Source organism: Anabrus simplex, chromosome 9 (assembly GCF_040414725.1).
Source record: "Anabrus simplex isolate iqAnaSimp1 chromosome 9, ASM4041472v1, whole genome shotgun sequence".
Taxonomy (NCBI): Eukaryota; Metazoa; Arthropoda; class Insecta; order Orthoptera; family Tettigoniidae; genus Anabrus; species Anabrus simplex.
Genome location: NC_090273.1, coordinates 82,167,659 through 82,193,053, shown reverse-complemented (window position 1 = coordinate 82,193,053; position 25,395 = coordinate 82,167,659). Strand labels below are relative to the sequence as shown.

Sequence of the window (25,395 nt, the reverse complement as noted above, 5' to 3'; positions counted from 1 at the left end):
CTTTACGTTCTTCTGACCACTTTGGTCTGTTGTTGTGGTTGCTCTGATGTAGCTTCCCAGTTGTTTACTTTATGTCTAAAGATGTCTCTTTCTAGAATGTCTGTTGATCTTACGTTTTCGTTTTTGAGGTGCTTTTGAAGTTCGTTAAGCCAGGGTATTGAATTCTTAAGTGAGGTTACATAATTTATTAACCTTTTAGTCAATCGATTTTCTGGTAATCTAGTGAGATGACCGAAGAATTTTATTCGTCTTTTCCTATTGTCAGTTTCGATGTTTGAGAACTTTTCTGTTGTTTTGTTTGATTGTAACCTTTAACCGTCTTGAGTGTATCTTGCTCCTAAGATTTTCCTAATGATCTTTCTCTCTACTTTGTTTGATTTCTTTAAGTTCTTGTTTTCTGCTGAGTGGCAATGTTTCACTTGCGTAAAGGACTGTTGGTTCTCTGACTTTGTTGTAATGCCGAATTTTTATATATCTTGCCATGGATTTTTGTTGTAGGTGTTTTGGACTAACCCTAATGTTTTTTTAATTTTTTGGAAACGAGTTGTTATGAGATCTTTTCAAGACCTGTCGGTTCGATAAAATCTGCGAGGTCTTTAAAGTAAGGGACCCTGTCAATTGTACCATATTTTGTTCTCAGGCTCTAGATATCTGGCCGGGCTGAGTGGATCAGACGGTTGATGCACTGGCCTTCTGACGTCAACTTGGCAGGTTCGATCCTCGTTCAGTCCAGTGGTATTCGAATGTGCTCAAATACGTCAGCCTCGCGTCGGTATATTTACTGGCACGTAAAAGAACACCTGTGGGACAAAAAGCCGGCACCTCGGCGTCTCCGAAAACCGTAAAAGTAGTTAGTGGGACGTAAAGCCATTATTATTATTATTATTATTATTATTATTATTATTATTATTATTATTATTATTATTATTATCTTGATATCTGTCTTTGAACATAAGAATTTAGTTTTCTCGAACGATATTTGCAGTCCCACATTTTGTACACTTTCTTTAAGTATCTCGAGCTGTTTAACGACAGTCTCCTCATCCTCTGTTACTATCGCCCAGGGGCGGTTTCTCCATAAGGTTGCAGGTTTGCGCTACCCCCATTAATTTTTTGTATTTATTTTAGGTAAAGTTTTATAATTTGGATTACTCAACTACTGTATTTTCATTCAACAAGACAAACCTTTCAAGAGCTTGAAAGAGAAAATGTTGACTACAGGAGACTACAAGTAGGTACACTTAGATGTTCACTGCAGGAGCGGAAAAGTTTGCAACAGTGAGTTAACCTGAGGTAGGATGAAACATCGGCTGCCAGAGGGGTTTGCGGGGCTGACCGAGGGGTGCTTTTGGGCTGCTAGAGGGGTGCGCGGGGAGAGTTAAAGATAGGCGTGGCTTCTTATACATTGCCTAAATGGAGGTTTATCAACCTGGCTCCTCCTACCACGGCCGACTTGATGCGTCCCTCTAGCTAGCTCCTTGCAGCGCAGCGAGGGGTCCGGTCGGTCGTGCTCCTACGCACGGCCGACTGGATACCTCGCTGCGCTCCTTATACCGGCCTTGACAATCGCTTGTGAAGCCCAGCATAAAGAAGTAATTGGAAAGTTTCACCATAATGCCGCTGGAGCGCTGGCCTACTACCCACTGACAGGAAACTGTATACCGCAAATTGCCGCATTTCCAGTTTTATTTTTTGGTTTTGCTGTCGTAAATGTTGGCAATGTGTTCGCAATGAGGTGCTTGTTGGCTTGATAATGAGTTATGCGCTAATGAGTTTATTTTTATTGTGTAGTGTGGTGATTATATTTTTTAAATTGTGTTTACAAATCTTGGAATTTGTGACATTCTTGTGCACCTTTTCGTACTTCGAGCAGAAATTTTATGGAAACAAGAACAAAGTGATTTCTCGCTGTAACTTCGTCCTGAACAAGGATATTAATTTATGTGCTAATTCGATTTTTAATGGTGTGTTGATTTGCTTTTCAATAACTGTGTTAGGAAATATTCGAATATATATTGCTGTATGCCTTTTTTTTATTCCGAACAGGAAAAAAAAAGCAAAGGTACACTATCATTTCACGAATTCTCTGTAGACCAGGACAAAACTACGGAGTGGCTAAAAGCAGGTAACACTTTCGTCTTAGTTTTCCGTTTCTATGTCGGGTATTTACCTTCGTTCTTTCTTTCTCTTTTCTTACTCTGTTTACCCATCCAGCGTTGGCTTTTCTCTCGGACTCAGTGAGGGATCCCACCTCTACCACCTCAAGGGTAGTATCCTGGAGCGTGAGACTGCGTGTCGGGGGTGGGAAGGATGACCAGTACCTCGCCCAGGTGGCCGCAACTTCTATGCTGAACAGGGGACATGTGTCGGGGATGGGAAGATTGGAAGGCATATCCAAGGAAGAGGGAAGGAAGCAGCCGTGGCCTTAAGTTAGTTACCATCCCGGCATTTGCTTGGAGGAGAAGTGGGAAACTATGGAAAACTACTTCGAGGATATCTGAGGTGCGAATCGATATCCCCTCTACACAGTTCACCTCCCAAGGCTGAGTGCACCTCGTTCCAGCCTTCGTACCACTTTTAAAATTTCGTGGCAGGGCCAGGAATCGAACCCGGGCCTCCGTGAGTGGTCGCTAATCACGCTAATCAGGTATTTTTACCCATGAATTTTCTATCATAGAATAATCCTTTAGGCGGTGTCGTATTTGCCATATGACAGCAACACAACACATTTTTGTTCAAGATAATCTGAACTTTAACATTTAAACATTGACAAGTAAGAATCACTACTGCTATGACGGTAAGGCCAGCGTATGAAGTGTTGTTACCTGAGCAATGGGGCCGATGACCTAGATGTTAGGCCCCTTTAGACAACAAGCATCATCATCATCATCGAGCAGAGAACAGTTTACATTTTATTTACTCGAAATACTTTTCTCTCACTGAATTTTTATTTAAAATTCTTCTTCTTTTTCTATTTGTTTTACGCCGCACCGACACAGATAGGTCTTATGACGCTGGTGGAATAGGAAAGGGCTAGCAGTGGGAAGGAATCGGCCGTGGCCTTAATTGAGGTACAGTCTGATGTGAAAATGGGAAATCACGTAAAACCATCTCCAGAGCTGCCGACAGTGGGGTTCGAACCCACTGTATCCCGGATGCAAGCTCACAGCTCCACGCCGCGCGGCCAACTTGTTCCACCCTACTGCATTTCAAGTAAAACTTATTTTCTGAATTTAGCATGGCCAGCTTGCCCGGTATTTAATATTCTAGTGAAAGGTATGAATGAAATGTAATCAGAAACTGTATATATATATATATATATATTGAAATTAACATTTACACATGTTTGAGTAAAAATATTTATGTTCTGCATACAACGAATATGGAAAAAGTAAGACTCTTATGTTTTGTCCAGCCCCCTTCCTGAAAGCAGTGCTTTAAGAATTTTAAAACTCTAATTGAACAATGACTCTTAATGTCAATATTAACATCTGAAGACAAAAGCATTGTGGTAAGTTCTGCTATGTATCTAAATGCCATGATCATAAAAACGATTACTATTATTCCTCACAATTAAGGAACGTCAGTTGAACCACTCCATCCTCCGCAGTTTCATTTCACGACGGTATTTTGGCAAATATCAATGAAAGTAGCCTTTAGGATTAATCATTTTAACAATATTAGTCAATGTAACATACTATTTTATTCCCTAAATGAAGATACATCGGCAATCAGAGTCAATATCAGAACGTCAGCTGGACTAAGTCATCTCCCCGCAGTTTCATTTCACGACATCATTTTGGCAAATATCAACGAAAGTAACCTTTAAGATTAATCAGTTTAACAGTATTGACTCATGTAATATTCTCCATAGCTTTAAATTACGATAAATCGACAATCAAAGTCAATATATTTTCCATAAAGAAGTATGCATTTCTACCCCAAATAGGTCGGCCGCCAGCGCCACGTGTCGAGTTGTGTAACTACTACGATTACTGTGGGTGGACCCGATTGTCAAGGCCGGTAAGGAGCTAGCTAGAGCGACGCATCAAGTCGGCCGTGTCCTACGTAACCAGCTACTAGCAAAGTCGCTAGAGACCGTTGGCGCTCAATGTGAGAGTCTGTTATAGAACAGGGATGTCACCTAGCGACATTGGATGGAAGTTCATCTCCTGGATCACGGCCGACTTGATGCGTCGCTCTAGCTAGCTCCTTACCGGCCTTGACAATCGCGTCCACGCGCTGTAATCGGAGTAGTTACACAGCTCGACACGTGGCGCTGGCGGCCGACCTATTTGCGGTAGAAATGCATACTTCTTTATGGAAAATATATTGACTTTGGTTGCCGATTTATCGTAATTTAGAGCTATGGAGAATGTTACATGGGTTAATACTGTTAAAATGATTAATCCTAAAGGTTACTTTCGTTGATATTTGCCAAAATTATGTCGTGAAATGAAACTGCGTGGAGATGACTTAGTCCAGCTGACGTTCTGATATTGACTCTGATTGCCGATGTATCTTAATTTAGGGAATAAAATAGTATGTTACATTGACTAATATTGTTAAAATTATTAATCCTAAAGGCTACTTTCATTGATATGTGCCAAAACAACGTCATGAAATGAAACTGCGGAGGATGGAGTAGTCCAACTGACGTTCCTTAATTGTGAGGAATAATAGTAATCGTTTTTATTATCATGGCATTTACATACATAGCAGAACTTACCACAATGCTTTTGTCTTCTGATGTTAATATTGAGATTAAGAGTCACTGTTCAATTAGAGTTTTAAAATTCTTCAAGCGCTGCTCTCAGGAAAGGGGCTGGACAAAACATAAGAGTCTTACTTTTTCCATATTCGTTGTATGCAGAACATAAATATTTTGACTCAAGCATGTTTAAATGATAATTTCAATATATATAGTTTCAGATTACATTTCATTCATATTAAATACCGGACAAGCTGTCCATGCTAAATTCAGAAAATAAATTTTACTTGAAATGCAGTAGGGTGGAAAAAGTTGGCCGCGCGGCGTGCAGCTGTGAGTTTGCATCCGGGAGAGAGTGGGTTCGAACCCCACTGTCGGCAGCTCTGGAGATGGTTTTCCGTGGTTACCCATTTTCACATCAGGCTGTACCTCAATTAAGGCCACGGCCGATTCCTTCCCACTGCTAGCTCTTTCCTATTCCACCGGCGTCATAAGACCTATCTGTGTCGGTGCGACGTAAAACAAATAGCGAAAGAAGAAGAAGAATTTTAAATAAAAATTCAGCGAGAGAAAAGTATTTTGAGTAAATAAATTGTAAACTGTTCTCTGGTCGATGATGATGATGATGCTTGTTGTCTAAAGGGACCTAACATCTAGGTCATAGGCCCCATTGCTCAAGTAACAGCACTTCATACGTTGGCCTTACCGTCCTAGCAGTAGTGATTCTTACTTGTCAATGTTTAAATGTTAAAGTTCAGATTATCTTGAACAAAAATGTGTTGTGTTGCTGTCATATGGCAAATGCGACACCGCCTAAAGGATTATTCTATGCAAGAAAATTCATGGGTAAAAATACCTGATTAGCGTGATTAGCGGCCACTCACGGAGACCCGGGTTCGATTCCTGGCCCTGCCACGAAATTTCAAAAGTGGTACGAAGGCTGGAACGGGGTCCACTCAGCCTTGGGAGGTCAACTGTGTAGAGGGTGGTATCGATTCCCACCTCAGACATCCTCGAAGTGGTTTTCCATAGTTTCCCACTTCTCCTCCAAGCAAATGCCGGGATGGTAACTATCTTAAGGCCAAGGCTGCTTCCTTCCCTCTTCCTTGGCTATGCCTTCAAATCTTCCCATCCCCAACACAAGGCCCCTGTTCAGCATAGAAGTTGCGGCCGCCTGGGCGAGGTACTGGTCATCCTTCCCAGTTGTATCCCCCGACCCGCAGTCTCGCGCTCCAGGATACTACCCTTGAGGTGGTAGAGGTAGGATCCCTCACAGAGTCCGAGAGAAAAGCCAACGCTGGAGGGGTAAACAGAGTAAGAAAAAAGAAAGAAAATGCGAAGGTAAATACCCGACATAGAAACGGAAAACTAAGACGAGAGTGTTACCTGCTTTTTAGCCACTCGGTAGCTTTGTCGTGGTCTACAGAGAATTCGTGAAATGATAGTGTCCCTTTGCTTCTTTTTCCTGTTCGGAATACAAAAAAAAGGCACACAGCAATATGTATTCGAATATTTCCTAAGACAGTTAAAGAAAAGCAAATCAACACACCATTAAAAACGAATTAGCACATAAATTAAAATCCTTGTTCAGTACGAAGTTACAGCGAGAAATCACTTTGTTCTTGTTTCCATAAAATTTCTGCTCGAAGTACGAAAAGGTGCACAAGAATGTCTTAAATTCCAAGATTTGTAAACACAATTTAAAAAATATAATCACCACACTACACAATAAAAAAATAAACTCACTAGCGCATAACTATCAGATCTCATTATCAAGCCAACAAGTACCTCATTGCGAACACATTGCCAACATTTACGACAGAAAAACAAAAAAATAAAACTGGAAATGCAGCAATTTGCAGTATACAGCTTCCTGTCAGTGGGTAGTAGGCCAGCGCTCCAGCGGCATTATGGTGAAACTTTCCAATTACAGCTTTATGCTGGGCTTCACAAGCGATTGTCAAGGCCGGTATAAGGAGCGCAGCGAGGTATCCAGTCGGCCGTGCCTGGATATATAATTAATGGCTTTAAATTTGAAAATGTAATCCGCCATATCTTTCAATATAGTCGTGAACTTCGTTATGTGCGTACAAGCTAAGTAGCTTATTGATTTAACTGTGTAAACATTCGTGTCAGTGTGTGTGTGTTTTTTATTGTGCGTTTTTACAGTTAGTGGTAGTTTGCCAGATCATGAATTCGGTGCACTCTTTAATGTCTGGGCCGTTTCCGCAACGGACTGCCGAAGGAAACTCCGAGGTGAAACGAATGGGTAGGCCCACGCGACGTTTAATTTCGAAACTAGATACAGTACCGGAATTAGGCTACGTCAAAGTGTTTCATTTCAGTATGATAAAATAGTTCTTAAATGAAAAAATGTTACTGGGTTGTAGTAATATTCCTGAAAATAGAAATGTAAAATGCTTGTTTTATTTTTAATAATAAAAAGTATTGTTGATGTACCTGGATTTGAAAATTAGCCTGTAATCATATTATATCAATGGTAAAAATTGTGCACCACTGAACTTTTAAACCACCAGCCGCCACTGCTATCGCCAGATCTTCTGCAAAAGCCAAGTATTGTATGTAGAGGATATCCTTGGAAAAGCCCAGTCGAATTGGCTTCCAAAACTCACATTTTTAAGTTCTTTCTCTCATTCTCCCATAACATTATTATTATTATTATTGTTACGGAGATATCCGTGGTAGGTAGAGGTGAAAGAAGGTGCGGGTGTGAATGGGTTTCAAGCTACGAAATTAACGTGCAATGTAAAATTAATTTAAAATTTAACTAGGTTATATTTTCTTTTCAAAGACAAGAGATAACAATCATAACAGGTACAGAGTAGCAAAAATGTAGGTACAATATTACTGGGTTCGGGCTCAGTGCCCTTACTTCATAACTCTTGGGCAATCAGCCCCGCCTTACTCCCAAAGAAAATTTTAGCCAAGGGGCAGAAAACCCCATTCCTGCCCAGGAGCACTGGCTCCAAACATTACACATAAAGCCTGCACGAGGCATACAGAAACAAATTTCAAAGAGCGATCCGCTCTCAAAATTGTAAGCCTATCACAAGGCCACACCAAACTCTACCTTCAAGCTGTCCTCTAAGGACATATTTACAGGGGTAAAATACCCAAACTACGGAGGTCTATTACATGAAAAGAAGGTTGATTACATGACCTCTAAAATAACAATTTGAGAGGAGGCGAACTTGCACTCCTAATACACTTTGTTTTAAAAACCTAATCTGGCTCTGGGCCACTAACGCAAGGGCTAATCCCATACTACAGAGGTGACTTAGAGAAGAACACTTTACATTACATAAACGAAGAATAGTTTGAGAAAATAAGTTCACCTCAAAACAAATGTGAGTGGGAGCTCGAGAGGGTTAGCACTCTCTATCCCAATATGTAGCTTTACAAGAAAAGATGAAAAGAGTAATTACATTTTAGGAAAAGGTTACATGATGGAAATGCTTCGAACCCGCCGCGAGTATTAAACTGCCGACCTAGCAAGAAAAGAAGTTATTAATAGGCCATTACCTGGTGTTGAACGGCTGAAGAAGAAAGAGGCGCTTCCCGCCTCCTGCTATGTACTTAATACACTGAAAGATGGAACAGAAGTGGCCCGGAGACCCCAAAATCAGCAGTTTATATACTCTCGCGGAAGTTTCTAGGCGTTAGGGGAAAGAAAACACCCTCCCACAAAATCTTTATTGGTTCGGGAAAAGAAACCCCTACCCAGATGAAGAAGAAACACATTATTGGTGGAAAATTAATTAAGGAAATTCGGGGTTGGCTAGATCCAAAACAAGGGGAACAAGAGGGGTATACAGCCAACTTAAACAATAACAGAAAGAAATTTAACAAGAAACAAACTTTTGAAATAAAAATTTCTCCAACAAAATAGTTCTTTGACTCCGCACTAGGTCGCACTATTGTTGATCTTTAGTAGTGTCCTCTAGAAGAGAAAGTTCACACTTCTTACTTCAAGCGAAACAAAAACACATCAAAAGTGACACAGTTCAAAAACTCAAAATTTTCCACGTGGTGACATCTTCTGAGAAAGTAGAGAATTAATAGAATAGATAAAGTTCAACCTTCCTCCAGAAGAGGAGTTTCAACTGGCGCAACTTTTAAATAAACGGTGTAGAGGTGTACCGCCCGGTACAGACCTCCCCCCCCAAAAGTTCCTCCAAGGGGTAACACAGAAGAACATAAGCTTTGTTTCCAAAATAAGGTCCAAGTTTTGATGTTGATATTAAGATTAATTGCGGAAGCATTTATAAGATTTTAGTAATTTGGTTGGTTGCAATTTCAAAATTTTGTTGTTGCAGGTGCAGTAAAGTTTTTCTGTTGTAGTAGTTGAATTTCTGAAGATAAACCTTTAATGCTTAAAAGTGAAGAAAAGTTTTGCAATGTCCACCAAATATTGTTGTTGAATTCCCAAGTGTAATTATTGCTTATGGTGACTGTCCATGTAGTTGATGTAGATTGAGTCGGATGGCCAGACCGGCCGTTGCAGCTTGCGTCCAACGGAGGCCGCTCGGACCCCTCAAGTACCCTGAGATACCGCTCGCCCGCACTATGAGGGGAGCAGAGGTGTTGAAGTACGCCGCGCCCGCGGTGAACAGATACAGGCTGCGGGCATGTAGTAGGTCGTGCGCCGCACATCAGCCTTGGCCGGGAGGAGAGCTCCGGCTCGCCGTGCACATGTCGTCCTCGCTGGAGAGGAGGGGGCCCATCCCCCTCCCCAGTCGCTGCACGGCGCTGCGCGGCTGCGGGGGCGCTGAAACATTAAAGCTAGGCGGCAGAATTGTGTTGGACTATCATCTTCTTTGAGGGTACAGGCTTGTGGAGAGGTTGAGGGGCCAGCGGCGTGTAGATATCCATGGCATTTACTATTATGAAGCCACAGTGTAAGGTGGAGCAGGAGACGGGAGCGTGGTAATGGCCGTGGCAAGAACAGGATGGCAGTTTAACGTTTCGGGGCAGGTTTTACACAAGGCTTACATCTAAAACCAAAATATTACAGAAGGGGCAGAATGCCTTAAAAGTGAAACTCAAAAAAAATATAACCTTCATATCCTTTCAAAATAATATGAAGCAAGTTAACACAGAAATTACACCGGTTTCACCTGGGACAGGTGAACTCTAAATATCCTCTCGGTGGCTGGATTACTTAGCAATAAGGTAACCGGCGTAAGAAAATCGAGAATGATACAAGGTCCATGAAATCTGGGGGCAAGCTTGCCCGCGGGAACAAAATTTTTGACCATAACCTGGTCACCTACCTTCAAAGTGGTGGGTCTCCGTCCACGATCATACCTTTCCTAACCTTTTCATGAGACACTTTAAGATTGGCTTTAGCCTTCTTCCAAAGATCTTTAATGTTATCCGGATCTATTGTCTCGGGTAGAATGTCATTCAAAGACCAGAGGTTAGAGAGCGGCGAGTTGGGAACAAACTTGAACATCAAGGAAGCTGGAGTAAACTTGTGAGATTCATGAACCGCCGAATTCAAAGCAAAAGCTATCCAATGCAGGGACGTGTCCCACCTGGAAGGATCTTCATGATGATAGGCAATGAGTGCGGACCTGAGATTACGGTTAACCCGTTCAGCCAGAGATGGTTGAGGATAATAAGCAGATGTAGTTACATGAGAGATGGACAAGTCAAAACAGAATTTACGAAATAAATTAGATGTAAAAGCCTTAGCATTATCAGATACAATATATTGACACGGACCAAAAGAAGCAAAAATAGAATTTAAGCAAGTAATTGTAGACTGAGCGGTAGCCAGCTTAGTCGGGAATAACCACGAAAATCTTGTAAAACCATCTACACATACAAAGATGAATTTGTTGGCATTCCCCTTTGACTGGGGGAAGGGTCCTACATAATCAATATACAGGCGTTCCATGGGGCGCGATGCTTGATGCGAAGACAAGAGGCCTACCTTGGTGGACATGGTTGGTTTACTGAGCAAACAAGATTTACAAGCTTTTACAAGTTCACGGATTTCACCGTCCATACCTTTCCAGATGAACATTTCACGAATCTTTTCACGAGTTTTAAAGATACCCAGATGCCCTCCTAATGGGGTCTCATGATAATACTTGAAGATCATAGGTACAAGAACCGCTGGAACAACAACTTTCATCAACTTATCATGCCTCGAAGGGCAACATAGAACACCATTCCTCAGAACATAAGGGACAGCATGTTCCCCAGAAGAAAGGGTTTCCATTATAGGAGCCAGCGTCGGATCTTCACGTTGGTATTTCTCAATATCCCTAAAAAGCATGGGAGCATCTGTTAGGATGGCATTAACCTCGGATAGTATGGACTCGGAAGGTGATGAACTGTCGACCGGTTCGTGGGTTTCGACGTCGTTATGAAACATACGGCTGAGTCCATCAGCAACAACATTTTCGGTACCTCTGATATGTCGTACATCAAATTGGAAGGCAGAAATACGGATGGCCCAACGGGCTATACGACCAGTACGACGCGGCCTACCTAAGACCCAGCTTAAGGCTTGATTATCTGTCTCCAGGTCGAATTTGACATGTTCCAGATAGAGACGGAACTTTTCTAAGGCGAATAAGACTGCCAACCCTTCGAGCTCATAGATGGAATACTTGGCTTCTTGAGCCGATAGAGTCCTAGATGCATAGGCGATGGGACGCCTCCCTAGTTCAGTCTCTTGAAGAAGGACTGCAGCTACAGCTGACGACGACGCGTCCGTTTGGACGATGAATTTCTTCGAGAAATCAGGCATAGCAAGTACAGGGGCATTACAGAGAGCTAATTTAAGATCTTCGAAAGCGGCTTGTTGAGAAGGTCCCCACTCGAATTTGATGCCTTTCCTACGAAGAAGGTTTAAGGGCGCCGCTCTATTAGCGAAGTTAGGAATAAACTTCCTGAAGAAATTCACCATACCAATGAATCTAGCGATACCTTTGATGTCCTTAGGAGGTTTAAAATCACGGATGGCCTGTGTTCTAGAATGATCGACAGCTACCCCATCGGGTGACACAATATGCCCCAGGAATGACATTGAGGGCTTAGCAAAGGCAACCTTGGACAACTTAACAGTTAACCCAGCCTTACGAAGGCGATCGAGAACTTCTCGCAGATGATCTAGATGTTCTTCAAAAGTCTCGGAAAATACGACGACATCATCCAAGTAGTGATATAAGTACTCAAATTTGATGTCGGAAAAGACCCTATCTAGTAGTCTAGTGAGCACAGCTGCCCCCGTGGGGAGCCCGAAAGGCACGCGGTTGTATTCGTATAAATTCCAGTCCGTGGCAAACGCTGTAAGATGTTTAGACTCCTCGGCAAGGGGAATTTGATTATAGGCCTGATTCAAGTCCAAGATAGTGAAGAACTTGGCCTTTCGAAACCATGAAAAGCAAGAATGAAGGTCGGGAAGGGGCACAGATTGCAACACCACCTTCCGATTGAGAGCCCTGTAATCAATGACAGGCCTGAAGCCTCCTTGGGGTTTCGGGACTAGAAAAATAGGCGAAGAATACGCTGACTTAGAGGGCCTAATAATACCATCCTTCAACATCTGATCGATGATTTCTTTCAGAACCTTCATTTTAGGTGGAGATAGCCTATACGGTGGAAAACGGACAGGAATCGAATCCGTAACCTCAATTTTGTATTCAATAAGGTCAGTAACACCAAGAGTATCAGAGAACACCTCGGGAAACGACTGACACAGTTTGCGAATACTATCAGCCTGCTCCTCAGGTAGATGTCTAAGGTCTAACAACATCTCATCCTGGGTAGGCGAAATAGATGAACATGATACAGAATTACACTTTAATAGTGGGATTTTATAACTAGAAGCAAATTTGAATGTGCACGACCTAGACCGGAGATCGAGCACAAGACCAGTGTGAGAAATAAAGTCAGCTCCCAATATAATGGGGCAAGACAATTGCTTGGCCACAAACAATTTAACTTTCCATGTAAACTTAAAAACACGAATTTTGACCAGTAAGGAACCTAGAATTTCTAATGGAGATGAATTAGCCGAAACGTATTGAACAGGAGAAGAGACATAGTCAGGGAGTTTACAAACAGATTTCAATTTAGAATACCAATCAGCCGAAATAATGGAACAAACACTGCCTGAATCTAAGAGAGCTGTTATAGGCTCGTTATTTAACTCAATCTTAAGAAAAGGAACAGGTGCGGGGGTATCCGCCGCAATCCTAAGACACTCTTTAGGGCATTCAAAAGATGAATTTGAAGGCTGGTCGTTCTCTGCATTTACAACCTGTTTACTAGGGGCTGAGTCTCGGGAAGATGGATTAGTCGGCTCAGCCGACGCCACTAGTCACTTTTTATTATTGGCATAGCTGGAATTTGCACCAGAAGTTGAGCAGGAGGGGGTGCTATTTGAGTTTGGGCAATTCTTGGCGATATGTGAGAAGGCCCCACACTTAAAACAGCCTTGTGATGACCCTGCTCCATTCCTTGTCCCACTTGACTTGATCAGAGGACACTTATTCCGCAGATGGTCAGGCGACCCGCAAGCATAACATTTACGGGGATTGACTGGTCGGCGAGGTGGAGGCCGAGTGTTACTAAAGGAAGGCGGGGGTTCTTTCGCGACACGCAAAGAATCGGCGTATCTAACTCCTTCCGCTGAGACTGCCAATGCTTCAAGTTCCGAGAACGTTTGCGGGCACGCCGCGAAACACAAATATGACCTATAGGATGGTGAAATACCTTCCACAATAGCTTGTACAATTTGATCCTCAGGGAAGTGAAGAGCAAACACCCTAGTATAAAACTTAATATCTTGGATGAAGTCTGCCAGGTTTTCATCCAAGCGCTGTACCCGATAATAGTATTTCTGAATAAGGGAGGACCTGGCCCTAGCCGGGATGAAGTTAGCTAGCAAATGGGCATGGAAATCCTCAATAGAAGATTGCTCAGCGATGGCTCTAACTATTTTGTCAGATAGAACACCAATAGCATAAGGATAGATAATTTGCAAAATTTGACATGGGGAAAGAGAAAACACAAGGGCATGATCCTGAAATTCCACTAGAAATCTTAAAAATGAAATTACGTCACTGGTGGTGTTGACGGAAAACTTAGAGATACCTCTAAGCAACATTGCCAATGGATGAGGCAAGCTGCTGAACCCAGGTGACATAGTCGTTAAAGGTTTCAATGGCAAAGAAGTTAATTCAGAGCGGATGTTACTCAATGACGCACGGCGTTCAGATTCGTTGTTCGATGGGGCAGAGATAGTTTGAGCAGCAACGGTTATCCTATTGACTTCTCCCTGAGGAGGCTCTTCCTCGTTACCTACATTCACCGTGGCGGGTTGATCAGTTTTGGGAGGAGCTTCGCCGGTTAGCAATTGAGTGACCTTATTAGACAATTCAGAAATAGTTTCAAGGAGCGTATTAGCTTGCTTCCTCTGAACGTCATTCACCTTTAGAGACAACAGATCATTAACTCTATTTGCAAAGTGATACAGCCTGCCTTGCACACGCTTAATTTGATTAGGAGATGGATCGTTTTCATCAAAAAAGCTGACTACCGATGCTAGCCCAGTAATATTCTCGACAATCGTGGAAAGAGAGTCATCAATTTCTTTCTCTCCCAAATTGGGGATGGAAATGGGCAAATCAAGGGACTCTCTAAGCTTGTTAGTGTCTATTGCAACCGTGCCTCCAGATTGAACGTTTCTGATAGTTAACTCATATATCAACTCCTCTTTGCGCAAGTAGTTAAGGAGGAGAACATCGCGAGGGCCGGGCATGATGACAGAACAATTTTGAAAAACTCAAAAAAATTCCAGCAACTGAGAAAATTGTTAGAGTTCGAATCAAAGCAATGTTTAGCCGTCAAAAGGGGCTAAATTGAGACCCATTCAACCACGCTCTGCTACCACTTGTTACGGAGATATCCGTGGTAGGTAGAGGTGAAAGAAGGTGCGGGTGTGAATGGGTTTCAAGCTACGAAATTAACGTGCAATGTAAAATTAATTTAAAATTTAACTAGGTTATATTTTCTTTTCAAAGACAAGAGATAACAATCATAACAGGTACAGAGTAGCAAAAATGTAGGTACAATATTACTGGGTTCGGGCTCAGTGCCCTTACTTCATAACTCTTGGGCAATCAGCCCCGCCTTACTCCCAAAGAAAATTTTAGCCAAGGGGCAGAAAACCCCATTCCTGCCCAGGAGCACTGGCTCCAAGCATTACACATAAAGCCTGCACGAGGCATACAGAAACAAATTTCAAAGAGCGATCCGCTCTCAAAATTGTAAGCCTATCACAAGGCCACACCAAACTCTACCTTCAAGCTGTCCTCTAAGGACATATTTACAGGGGTAAAATACCCAAACTACGGAGGTCTATTACATGAAAAGAAGGTTGATTACATGACCTCTAAAATAACAATTTGAGAGGAGGCGAACTTGCACTCCTAATACACTTTGTTTTTAAAACCTAATCTGGCTCTGGGCCACTAACGCAAGGGCTAATCCCATACTACAGAGGTGACTTAGAGAAGAACACTTTACATTACATAAACGAAGAATAGTTTGAGAAAATAAGTTCACCTCAAAACAAATGTGAGTGGGAGCTCGAGAGGGTTAGCACTCTCTATCCCAATATGTAGCTTTACAAGAAAAGATGAAAAGAGTAATTACATTTTAGGAAAAGGTTACATGATGGAAATGCTTCGAACCCGCCGCGAGTGTTAAACTGCCGACCTAGCAAGAAAAGAAGTTATTAATAGGCCATTACCTGGTGTTGAACGGCTGAAGAAGAAAGAGGCGCTTCCCGCCTCCTGCTATGTACTTAATACACTGAAAGATGGAACAGAAGTGGCCCGGAGACCCCAAAATCAGCAGTTTATATACTCTCGCGGAAGTTTCTAGGCGTTAGGGGAAAGAAAACACCCTCCCACAAAATCTTTATTGGTTCGGGAAAAGAAACCCCTACCCAGATGAAGAAGAAACACATTATTGGTGGAAAATTAATTAAGGAAATTCGGGGTTGGCTAGATCCAAAACAAGGGGAACAAGAGGGGTATACAGCCAACTTAAACAATAACAGAAAGAAATTTAACAAGAAACAAACTTTTGAAATAAAAATTTCTCCAACAAAATAGTTCTTTGACTCCGCACTAGGTCGCACTATTGTTGATCTTTAGTAGTGTCCTCTAGAAGAGAAAGTTCACACTTCTTACTTCAAGCGAAACAAAAACACATCAAAAGTGACACAGTTCAAAAACTCAAAATTTTCCACGTGGTGACATCTTCTGAGAAAGTAGAGAATTAATAGAATAGATAAAGTTCAACCTTCCTCCAGAAGAGGAGTTTCAACTGGCGCAACTTTTAAATAAACGGTGTAGAGGTGTACCGCCCGGTACAATTATTATTATTATTATTATTATTATTATTATTATTATTATTATTATTATTATTATTATTATTATTATTATTATTATTATTTAAATCGTTGCCTACGCTATAATACAAGGCCTTGAAATGTACTAATGAAAACGGGTGCCACCTTAGTTCACCGTTCAGCCACTAGGATCGCGCTGTTGCCCCCTTGTGTTCGCATGGCCGTGTATGTCTATAAGTAAATTATATCCTAAATAAAGAGAGCTGAATGTTGTAGGTGTCTACAGTTTTAAAACTGTCCTACTCAGGGGCTTCTTATCCAGTTTCAAAACTTTCTCACTTCTACTTGAGTGGCTCGAAGCAATGTTGTCCAATAGAGGTCTCAGAAATTTTTGGAATAGAAAAAGAGGTAGTTTGTCGTCTTTACACTCTCTACACTTAATTTCACTGATGAACCTGGTTTTCCGAAAAAACGTACACATTTTTAGTAACTGTCGTCGGGGTAAATACTGCACAGCAGAGGTAACAAATTCCGTCATGCGCTGCAGAAGAGCCACAAACGATGATTTCGGGTACTTGAGGGCTCCTAGATCTTGAATGCGAATAAGACACAATGTTGGACTTTCACTAGCTGGAGAAGTGATATGTTCTAAACAGCCTTCACAGTCTGTTTGTTCTTCTGCCACACGCACTAAGTATCCTGCTACCATAGCTAGAGAAATACCAGGTATTGTAGCTGTTGAATCTGAAACAAATTAATCATATTTATGTACAAGCGAACACTTAAATAAAAAAGTGTTGTTCACACAGATCTGATGTAATTTACCTTGCAAGCGTTTTGCAATGATAGACATTACGTGTTCAGGAAGCTGCGGAATTTGCACATCATCGCGACTTTCATTCCTTCTATATCTTTCATCCATCTGGCACATTCTTGGTTGTAGTAAACTGGTTCGTACATTGCGGATCTTATTTTCATCCCTCAGCTCAACATTGCCATGTTTTGATGCCGCAATAATTCCTGTATGGAGCGTTGTTTCGATTGCGTTAAGGCATGACCTTGCGTCCATTGTGTCATTGTATCCCGCTTTGCGTCGTAGGTGGCTAAAGAAAAGCTCGATATCATCGCTTGTTAGATTCCTCGTCAAGACATAATGAAAATTTATACGTATGAGGTATTTTACGCAGGCCACAGTGGATTGGGTAGTCAAGACCAACGCCTGATACGTTTCCCTCGTGAATCTTTTCTCTTTCTCTGGATGCATTTGAATGTTCTTGATATATGATAGGAAATAATTTATTAACCAACTGAGGCGTTCATCTTCAATGCTGAAAAATGCCAGTTTGTTCTCATTCCTGGAATATGTCCCATACGAGGTGTTGCAGACATCATGGGCATCGAGCCACTTCATAAAATGCTCCATGAAAGAAATTGTTTCTTTTAAGGCCGGTCTCCACTGTTTAACATTTAACACCAACATGTTAAATTTAACATGTTACAGTTGACATGTATACTGTGATTGTGTCTTCCAATTGACTTTGCATGTTAACTCAGAATGTTGAGTTAACACTTTTAACATGTTGGCGTGTTTTCCGCTCCAAGTGGAAAACATGTCAAGTCAATTCGTTGTTCGTGCGATGTCGGCACAGCTTCGGCAACTTCCATGTTGTTTCCATGCAAACACATAACCTAAACGACGCAAACGACGTGCTCCTCATATAGTAGGATTATAATTACAACACTCCGCAACACTCCTTCTCTTTGTTATAAGCTACAAATACAGTACACGCACGTGTGTCGTTCTCTCTGCACTATACTAAAATGTATAGTCAGAAATGGAGTAGAGCAAGGAGATTACTCTGGACTTAATTAATGATATAATAGAAAGGCCTTATTTGTGGGATGTCTCATCAGAGGAATACAGATATAAAGCGAAGAAAGCCGACAGTTTCCTGGAACTCGAAAATATCTATAATTGTTCCCGCGAGTAAATCGAAAAAATAAAACTAGCGTCCCTCCACTCCCAGTACAGTCGAGAATTGCAGAAAGTTCAGAAAATTCGGTAGTCGGGAGCGGACGAAGTTTATACTTCGAAGTGGTTTGCTTTTGAAGCAATGAGCAGAGTGAGGGGAGAAAATGTGCCTAATAAAACTGCATTTCTAAATCATAACAAGAAGTAACAGTGGCAATAACAAAGGTCAATTCCTCTTCATCTGAGTCCATTGTCCTTATTTAAAAATACTAGACACCATCCAAATGTATTACCATAAACTGATATGATGAACAACCTGTATATAAACAAAGAATGTCAAGTTTAACATGTTTATTAAGTGTGGACACAATGTTAAATGAAACAGTTTTTGACATTTAACATTTAACATGCTAATGGTGTCACCAGTTAACATTTAACACTTTTAACATTTAACATGTTGTTGTTAAATGTTAATCAGTGGAGACCGGCCTTTAAACTGTTCCTGTCTTTAATGCTCTCGGGACAAACCACCTCCATACTCTTCAAACCAGCGATTGTTTCAGGGGAAAATACAATTTTGGCTCTTGCTACATTCATTTTCTCCAAATTTGTAGGGTAAACTACTTTTCTGGTTAGTTTCCTCACCGGCTTCATAATTGAAGATTTCTGGAGTTTGAAAAGACCTCTCAAATGATCGCCGGTCACGATAGCATTGTTTACAAAAAAGTCTCGTGACAAATGTTGGGATCGCACGTATTTTATGACGTGACTGGGATCGAAACTTAGGAACAGAGGCCTAGTTTTATCAGCTGGATGTTGTATCTCATGCGTAATGCTTCCTCCACATAATGTTTCGAACATCGAAACATTTACCTGAGACTTGTCGGTCACAATTCTGATCACTCTGAAACCACACTCTTCAACAGCATTTAACGCATCCAAGGTTAATTTTGCAAGTTGTGAGCCCGTAATGGATGAAGTGAAATAGAAAGACACCGGTATTCTGTAATATGTAGAGAGTCCCTTGAACAAAATGCCGAGTAGTTTATTGGCCAACCTATCTTCGATTCCAAGAGCGTCAATGCCAATGTCATTCAGTCCAATAAACATATCTAATTTCCTGTCATACATAATTTTCGGCTTTATGGACATTTCATCTATTATAAGGGAACCAACCTTTTCGTTATCGTTCACTAACGACAGTTTTTCTGCCAGTAATCGGGCTTTAGTTAACGAAGTTATGCCCATTTCCCCTTTTGAGTATCCAACATAAGATTTCAACGTTCTTGGATGAGGAAGATGCAAAATATCGAGTGTTCTGAGAAGCCGATAACCAGTTGGCGACCTTGAAGATAATAGCACACAAATTTTAACTGTAGTCTCCTGGTATTTACATTTCTTTTTTCCAAAGCTCTGAAGTTGTTCTAACAAAAAGTTTGCTTTCATATTACCTCCCTCAGCTTCCTTCTGAATTTTAGAAACTCGACTTGCAAGATTTCCGGGATCCTTCTTTACTTTACTAAGTTCTGCTTCCAAGTCACGAATTTTTACGCGCAACTTCTTAATAATTGTCACGTGCTTTCTATTTCTTCTGATCTCCTTCCTTAATTTCCTGGTAATGTATTTTGGTACTGTTGATTTTAGGACGGGAGATAACTGTGTACCTACTGTTGTGGTGCCTACATTTATCAGGTCAGATTCTCCAGTATTATCAGGCACAGGAGAATCCGATTGTTCCACACATTTTCTCTTATTTCTTATATACTCATTTTCACTGTCCGTTTTTTCAAGCTGTCTTTTCTTAGGAGCTTTCCTACATTTTAAAGTGACTTGTTTGTGTTTGGGGAACTCTGTAAAAACTGAAGGGACTTTTTTTTTTGCTAGGGGCTTTACGTCGCACCGACACAGATAGGTCTTATGGCGACGATGGGATAGGAAAGGCCTAGGAGTTGGAAGGAAGCGGCCGTGGCCTTAATTAAGGTACAGCCCCAGCATTTGCCTGGTGTGAAAATGGGAAACCACGGAAAACCATCTTCAGGGCTGCCGATAGTGAGATTCGAACCTACTATCTCCCGGATGCAAGCTCACAGCCGCGCGCCTCTACGCGCACGGCCAACTCGCCCGGTGAAGGGACTTTATTAGCCAGGAGCGTCTTTTTAGATGTACTTATACTAAAGTCTTCTTCTCTGAAGTGTTTACTGCACACCCTCGATTTTTCTGTAGGAACCCAGAGAGATCCCGTTCTTTTAAAGCACTATTCACGGGAAACTTGTGAAATGAAATTCCACTACCTTTAATTTGTCGTGAATGACAATAAGGAACACAGCAATAAACCATGATTGAACCTGCGAGTGCTTATTATCACAAGAATACACACATTCACAACCAACTCAATACACACGTTTAAAGGCGCGAACCTGGTCAACAGGGGGCAAGGTAGCGATCCTAGCGGTCCGCCAATGAACTGCAGTGTGACCACTTCTATAGCGTTTTACGGGCTCTATTTCCAGGCCTTGTATTATAGCGTAGGCGACGATTTAAATACAGCACCAGCATATGTTCAAATATTTCAAATACTGGCCTTCGTCCCTGACGTCGTTATCCCATGATTGCACTTACTGAATAAAACATTTGGAAGAGAGTTAAATTTTACTTTCGGACGTACGGTCACCAACCCACTGCACTGCTCTATGATTTGTCTCTGCTCTCGGGACCTGCTGCTGTTTCGTCACCTGCCCTGAACTTCGAAGCTTGCACTGTATGCATTCTGGAGGCACTTGAGCTTGACATAACCAGCCTTAGTTTGTTGACAGTTCTTGTATCTCATATCTTTGTACTGATAATTGTGATAAGGAAAGAGATTAATATCCTAACTTGTTATCTCTGTTACAGTACTGTCGGAAATCTCCGCTTATGATTTCCTCATCCAAGGACAACGTGGAGCCTGTAAGCTGGCTCAGCTCCACCTATCTGGAGGCGTTGCTGAGGCTGAAGCAACATGATCCTACTCTACAGGTGGTTCATTATCAAGTCGCTCCAGCCTCAAGAAAGGGAGACAACTACCTCGGTGATCTGCTGCGAGTTTCCATACAAGTGAGAGGAACTCAGGACGGGGAGAAGACTGTCTCCTTAATACTCAAGTGCAAGCCAAGAGGTGGTTATCGAGAAGATTTCATCAACACAGGGAAGTTTTACACCAAAGAACGAGAGATGTTGAGTAAAACTTTACCAGAAATGTATGGTCTTCTAAAAAATATTGCTCCTAAATTAAGGATGACACCAGATTACATCGACTGTGTGTCCGATGCTAGTGTTTTAATCATGGAAGACTTATCAGAAACAGGCTTTCGATTAGCAAAGAGGAATGGACTTGATCTCGCGCACTGTATGATGGTTATGAAATATTTAGGCGTATTCCATGCTTTGTCTGTTGCAATAAATGAACACAAACCGGATTTGTTAAACCTTTACAGGCAAAATGTGTTTTGTGACGAGACGCGTGATTATATGGGCTCATATCTTATGTCCACCATCCGTTCTTTAGCGTCGGAAGTCGAGAAATGGCCTGGTTACAAAGAAGAGTACACTGAGAAATTAATTAAGGTTGCAGATAATTCTTGGAAGAAGATCAGAGAATCTACCACCAAAGATGAATCCTTCAATGTTCTCAACCATGGAGATTTGTGGGTAAATAACATCATGTTCCGATATTCCACAGGGGGTGAAATAGAAGATCTACGCTTTATTGACTTTCAGATGCCTCATTTCACATCTCCTGCAATAGACTTGCATTATTTCATGTATTCTAGTCCTGAACCAGAAGTTCGCGCTTGCCATTATGACACGTTATTGCTGGAATACCACAAGCATCTGAGTGATACACTCGATTTGTTGGGGACCGCCAGGAAAGCACTAACATTCGATCAGTTGCGAACAGATCTTAACAAACGGATGTTTTACGCATTTTTTGCTGCTTGTTCATGCCTTCCTAATATTCTATCCGATCCTGATCAAGGATTTGACTTAGAATCAAGTCTGGAAAGCGGTGAAAACCCTAGCTCAAATAATCGTAAGATGTTTGAGAGTGAAATTTACAAAAGAGAAATTCAAAGGCTGCTTCCGATTTTTGACCAACATGGAATATTCTAGATTGCAAATGTACTCTGCCCTGAAAGTCAGTTACGTTTCTCTATAATTATGGGATCTAATAAGAGAGATTACATGGACTGTGTGTCCGATGCTAGTGTTTTAATCATAAAAGACTTATCAGAAACAGGATTTCGATTAGCAAAGAGGAACGGACATGATTTGGCGGATTGTATGATGGCGGGAAAGGGAGAGTATTATCAGAGGAATAGGAAGGCAGATTCAGAGTCAGGGTGACATTAAGCGACTGTCTCAATTAAGTCTTCGACGCACTCACTAGTGACAAGGCATGCATCACATGAAGTCTTGTGTATCAATTCCATTCATCACCTTATGATGAACAGATTATAGAGACAATACAAGGCTACAGATTATCAGGCATAATTCTGTCCTTGGTGGTCAAGAAAAAATTATAAACATTAGTGCTACGTCCATGGTGCCCATTAGTGCTTCTTATTGCTATTTTTGGATGGTGCCATGCAGGGAAGTTCGTTATTGAACTCAGAGGTTGAGTAACATCTTGTATTACTCTTAACTCCTTGGAGGAGCCAAACGAGAAGTGGCAGTTATAAGTGGTAAAATGTTGAATTACAGCTTAAAAACAACACGATAGTCTGAATCCAATCAGTGTTTCCTCCCCTGCAGTAGAAGTTATTTGGATACTTGAGGATAGAGAACATTTGGCCGTGCTTAACACAGATATTCTAACGTGTTTCCAGAACTATGAATAATATCAAAAGGGAATTTCATTAATTATCATGGGACATACGTCCTGATAGTTGGCAGCGTTTGATATTTGTATGTAGAAAGTAAAACCAGACACAATACGACAAGAATTTTGCCAAAATATTAAAAAACGGAAAAAATATAGAAAACATATTTTAATGCTAAAATATGTTTATTGTCTTTAAACCTTTTAAGAGCAGGTTTATATCATTATTTACCACAAAAGTGTTTATAGATTAAGTTTTGCCTGCATTTAATAATACGATTATCATCATTAAGCCCTTATCCCAAATGCTGTAGTGCCGCGATTCTTAATAGTTCTTTTCCATTCCCTTCTGTTCTTTGCCGGGTCTAATTGGCCTTTCAGGACTCCAACGGCCTTCACCCATCACCAAAGAGCATTCTTCCATCTTACCACGGGTCTCCCTGGACCTCTTCATTTTGCTTCAGTGAGCCATATTGATCGCGACATTCTCACTAAGTGACCTACCCATCTAAGCCTAGATTTGTTATCTCATCGCTAACGGTTCTCTCAATATGGAGTCGCGTTCCCATTTCTTTTTTCTTCCTGTAAATGCTTCTTATAATGATATTGTTACGAAGAGAATATTAATAATACACATACACAGTTATATTCAACCGTAAATGATCACATTCCACTGATAACAGTCTATTTATAAATCTCTCACAGCAGGGCTGATGACCTAGCTGTTAGGCTCCTTTAAACAACAAACATCATCATATCTCACAGCAGAACTCCAGCTGGGCAGTGTGTACATGGAATGGGCGACCTTCCGTAGATCTTGATCGACAGTTCGCCTTACTTCCACTTTGTCTGGCAAGTCCAGTCTCCCCGCAGAGCAGCTGCATGCAGACGGATACGAACACGGGGCTTCTGACCACCACAACACACGACGGCTTTTCCTTGGCTCGACTCCAGAGTAAGTCCACCACTCACATAGTCAAAACAGACAATTCACGTGGCCACATAGTGAACTACTTAACACTGACAATTAAACAGCGGTCACATAACGACAACAACAACTGAAAAGTGCTAACGAGCACTACAATACTACTCACAACAACAACAACGATTAACACTACTCCAACTAACAGACTCCACGTCGGTATACGACGATACTCTCACTCCAATGGGGCACTGACGATACCCAACACTCTGCTACTGCCGTCCCAGTTCAACTACTCACTTGATACAACAACGACAACAACTCATTTTTGACGGCCTTGTATTTATATCTCGGGCGTTGAAGTACTGGAATCTTCGCGGCGCGGCTAGAAAGGGCCCCGGGGAAACCAGACGAAAGCACAATAGAAGGAGAGGCCGGCCATGCCCTTCATTGTGGCTAGGAGATCCCCGGCTTGACTCACTAATCCATTCCAAATGATATCGAGGGGGTCTGCGACAGGGCTGACGTCGTTTGAGGACATAACAATATATTCAACCACCTGGGTTTTCCTCTCCTAGGATTTTGTCAGGCCTTTGTCTTCCGGCTCATACATGAGGAGAGGCCTGCCTGAGGCGGTATGCAGTTTTTCTTTCAGCTTCATACTGAGTCTGGGATCTTAGAGTTTCAGAGACCCGTTTTACTCCCAGCCATATACTAGTTTATTTTCTCATATTTTATCTTCCTTTCTATCATCAGCAATATGAAAAGAACATCGTGTGAAATTAATTCTGCATAGTGCAAATCGTTAAAAACCCTTGAAATTATTTATATATTTAACGACTGTCGGTGTACAAGAAATTTTATGGATTTCATCTTATTTGCTTTTAATATACAGTATTAACGACAAAATATATATGTTCCATATTGGTTATTATATTTTAATAGGTACTTGTTTCTTACAACACATTTTTTGTTTGTTTATAATTTGTTTTGTATATATTCTGAATGTGATATATGAGAAAATCATGACTTTTTGAACAAAATATTGTATTTTGTTGGTTAATGTTTAATTAAAGCCACACACACACAACCACTTGGAGTTGTTCAATTACTTCAATACAGTATTAGCAATCATGTACAAAATTAAAAATTATTAACGCCGAAATGAAAAATACCCATTTGGAAGAGGAACACCATTAATCCTTATCAAGACCTAGTGTGTAGCGTTGTCGGTTGAGTTGATCACATTCAGGATCGAATCCTGATATAGCCTACCAATAAATAATTCTGGAATGTGAGAGATCTGTGTCATCAGACTCACCAACCTGTTAAAGATCCCCTTCCCAGAATAAAATCCCAGCATTCTGATTTCTCTTAAAAGACACCACCGAAAAAATGCACCATCCTCAAGGACTGTGTTCAGTGGCACACTGAGAGGTTGTTGTGTTAGTGATTCATTTGTTACGGACATCGGCGATGAGATGGTCCGTGCGCACTCTGTTCTGACTCTGCAGGCAGTAACTTTGCTGAG

General features: G+C 41.3%; 1 protein-coding gene across 3 annotated transcripts in view; it reads left to right on the top strand.

Annotated features, from left to right (window-relative positions):
• LOC136881113 (uncharacterized) overlaps positions 1–25,167 on the top strand; it is a 242,057-nt gene extending 216,890 nt beyond the window's left edge. For 2 of the 3 annotated variants that reach the window (XM_068229202.1, XM_067153754.2), the window contains exon 2: positions 20,977–25,166. In XM_068229202.1, the coding sequence (XP_068085303.1) occupies positions 20,998–22,233 (1,236 nt within the window). In that variant the 5' untranslated portion in view covers positions 20,977–20,997 and the 3' untranslated portion in view covers positions 22,234–25,166. Of the gene's footprint in view, positions 1–20,976 lie in introns of all 3 variants that reach the window. The other variant, XM_067153753.2, reaches the window with a different exon arrangement.
• Positions 25,168–25,395: the final 228 nt, after the last annotated feature.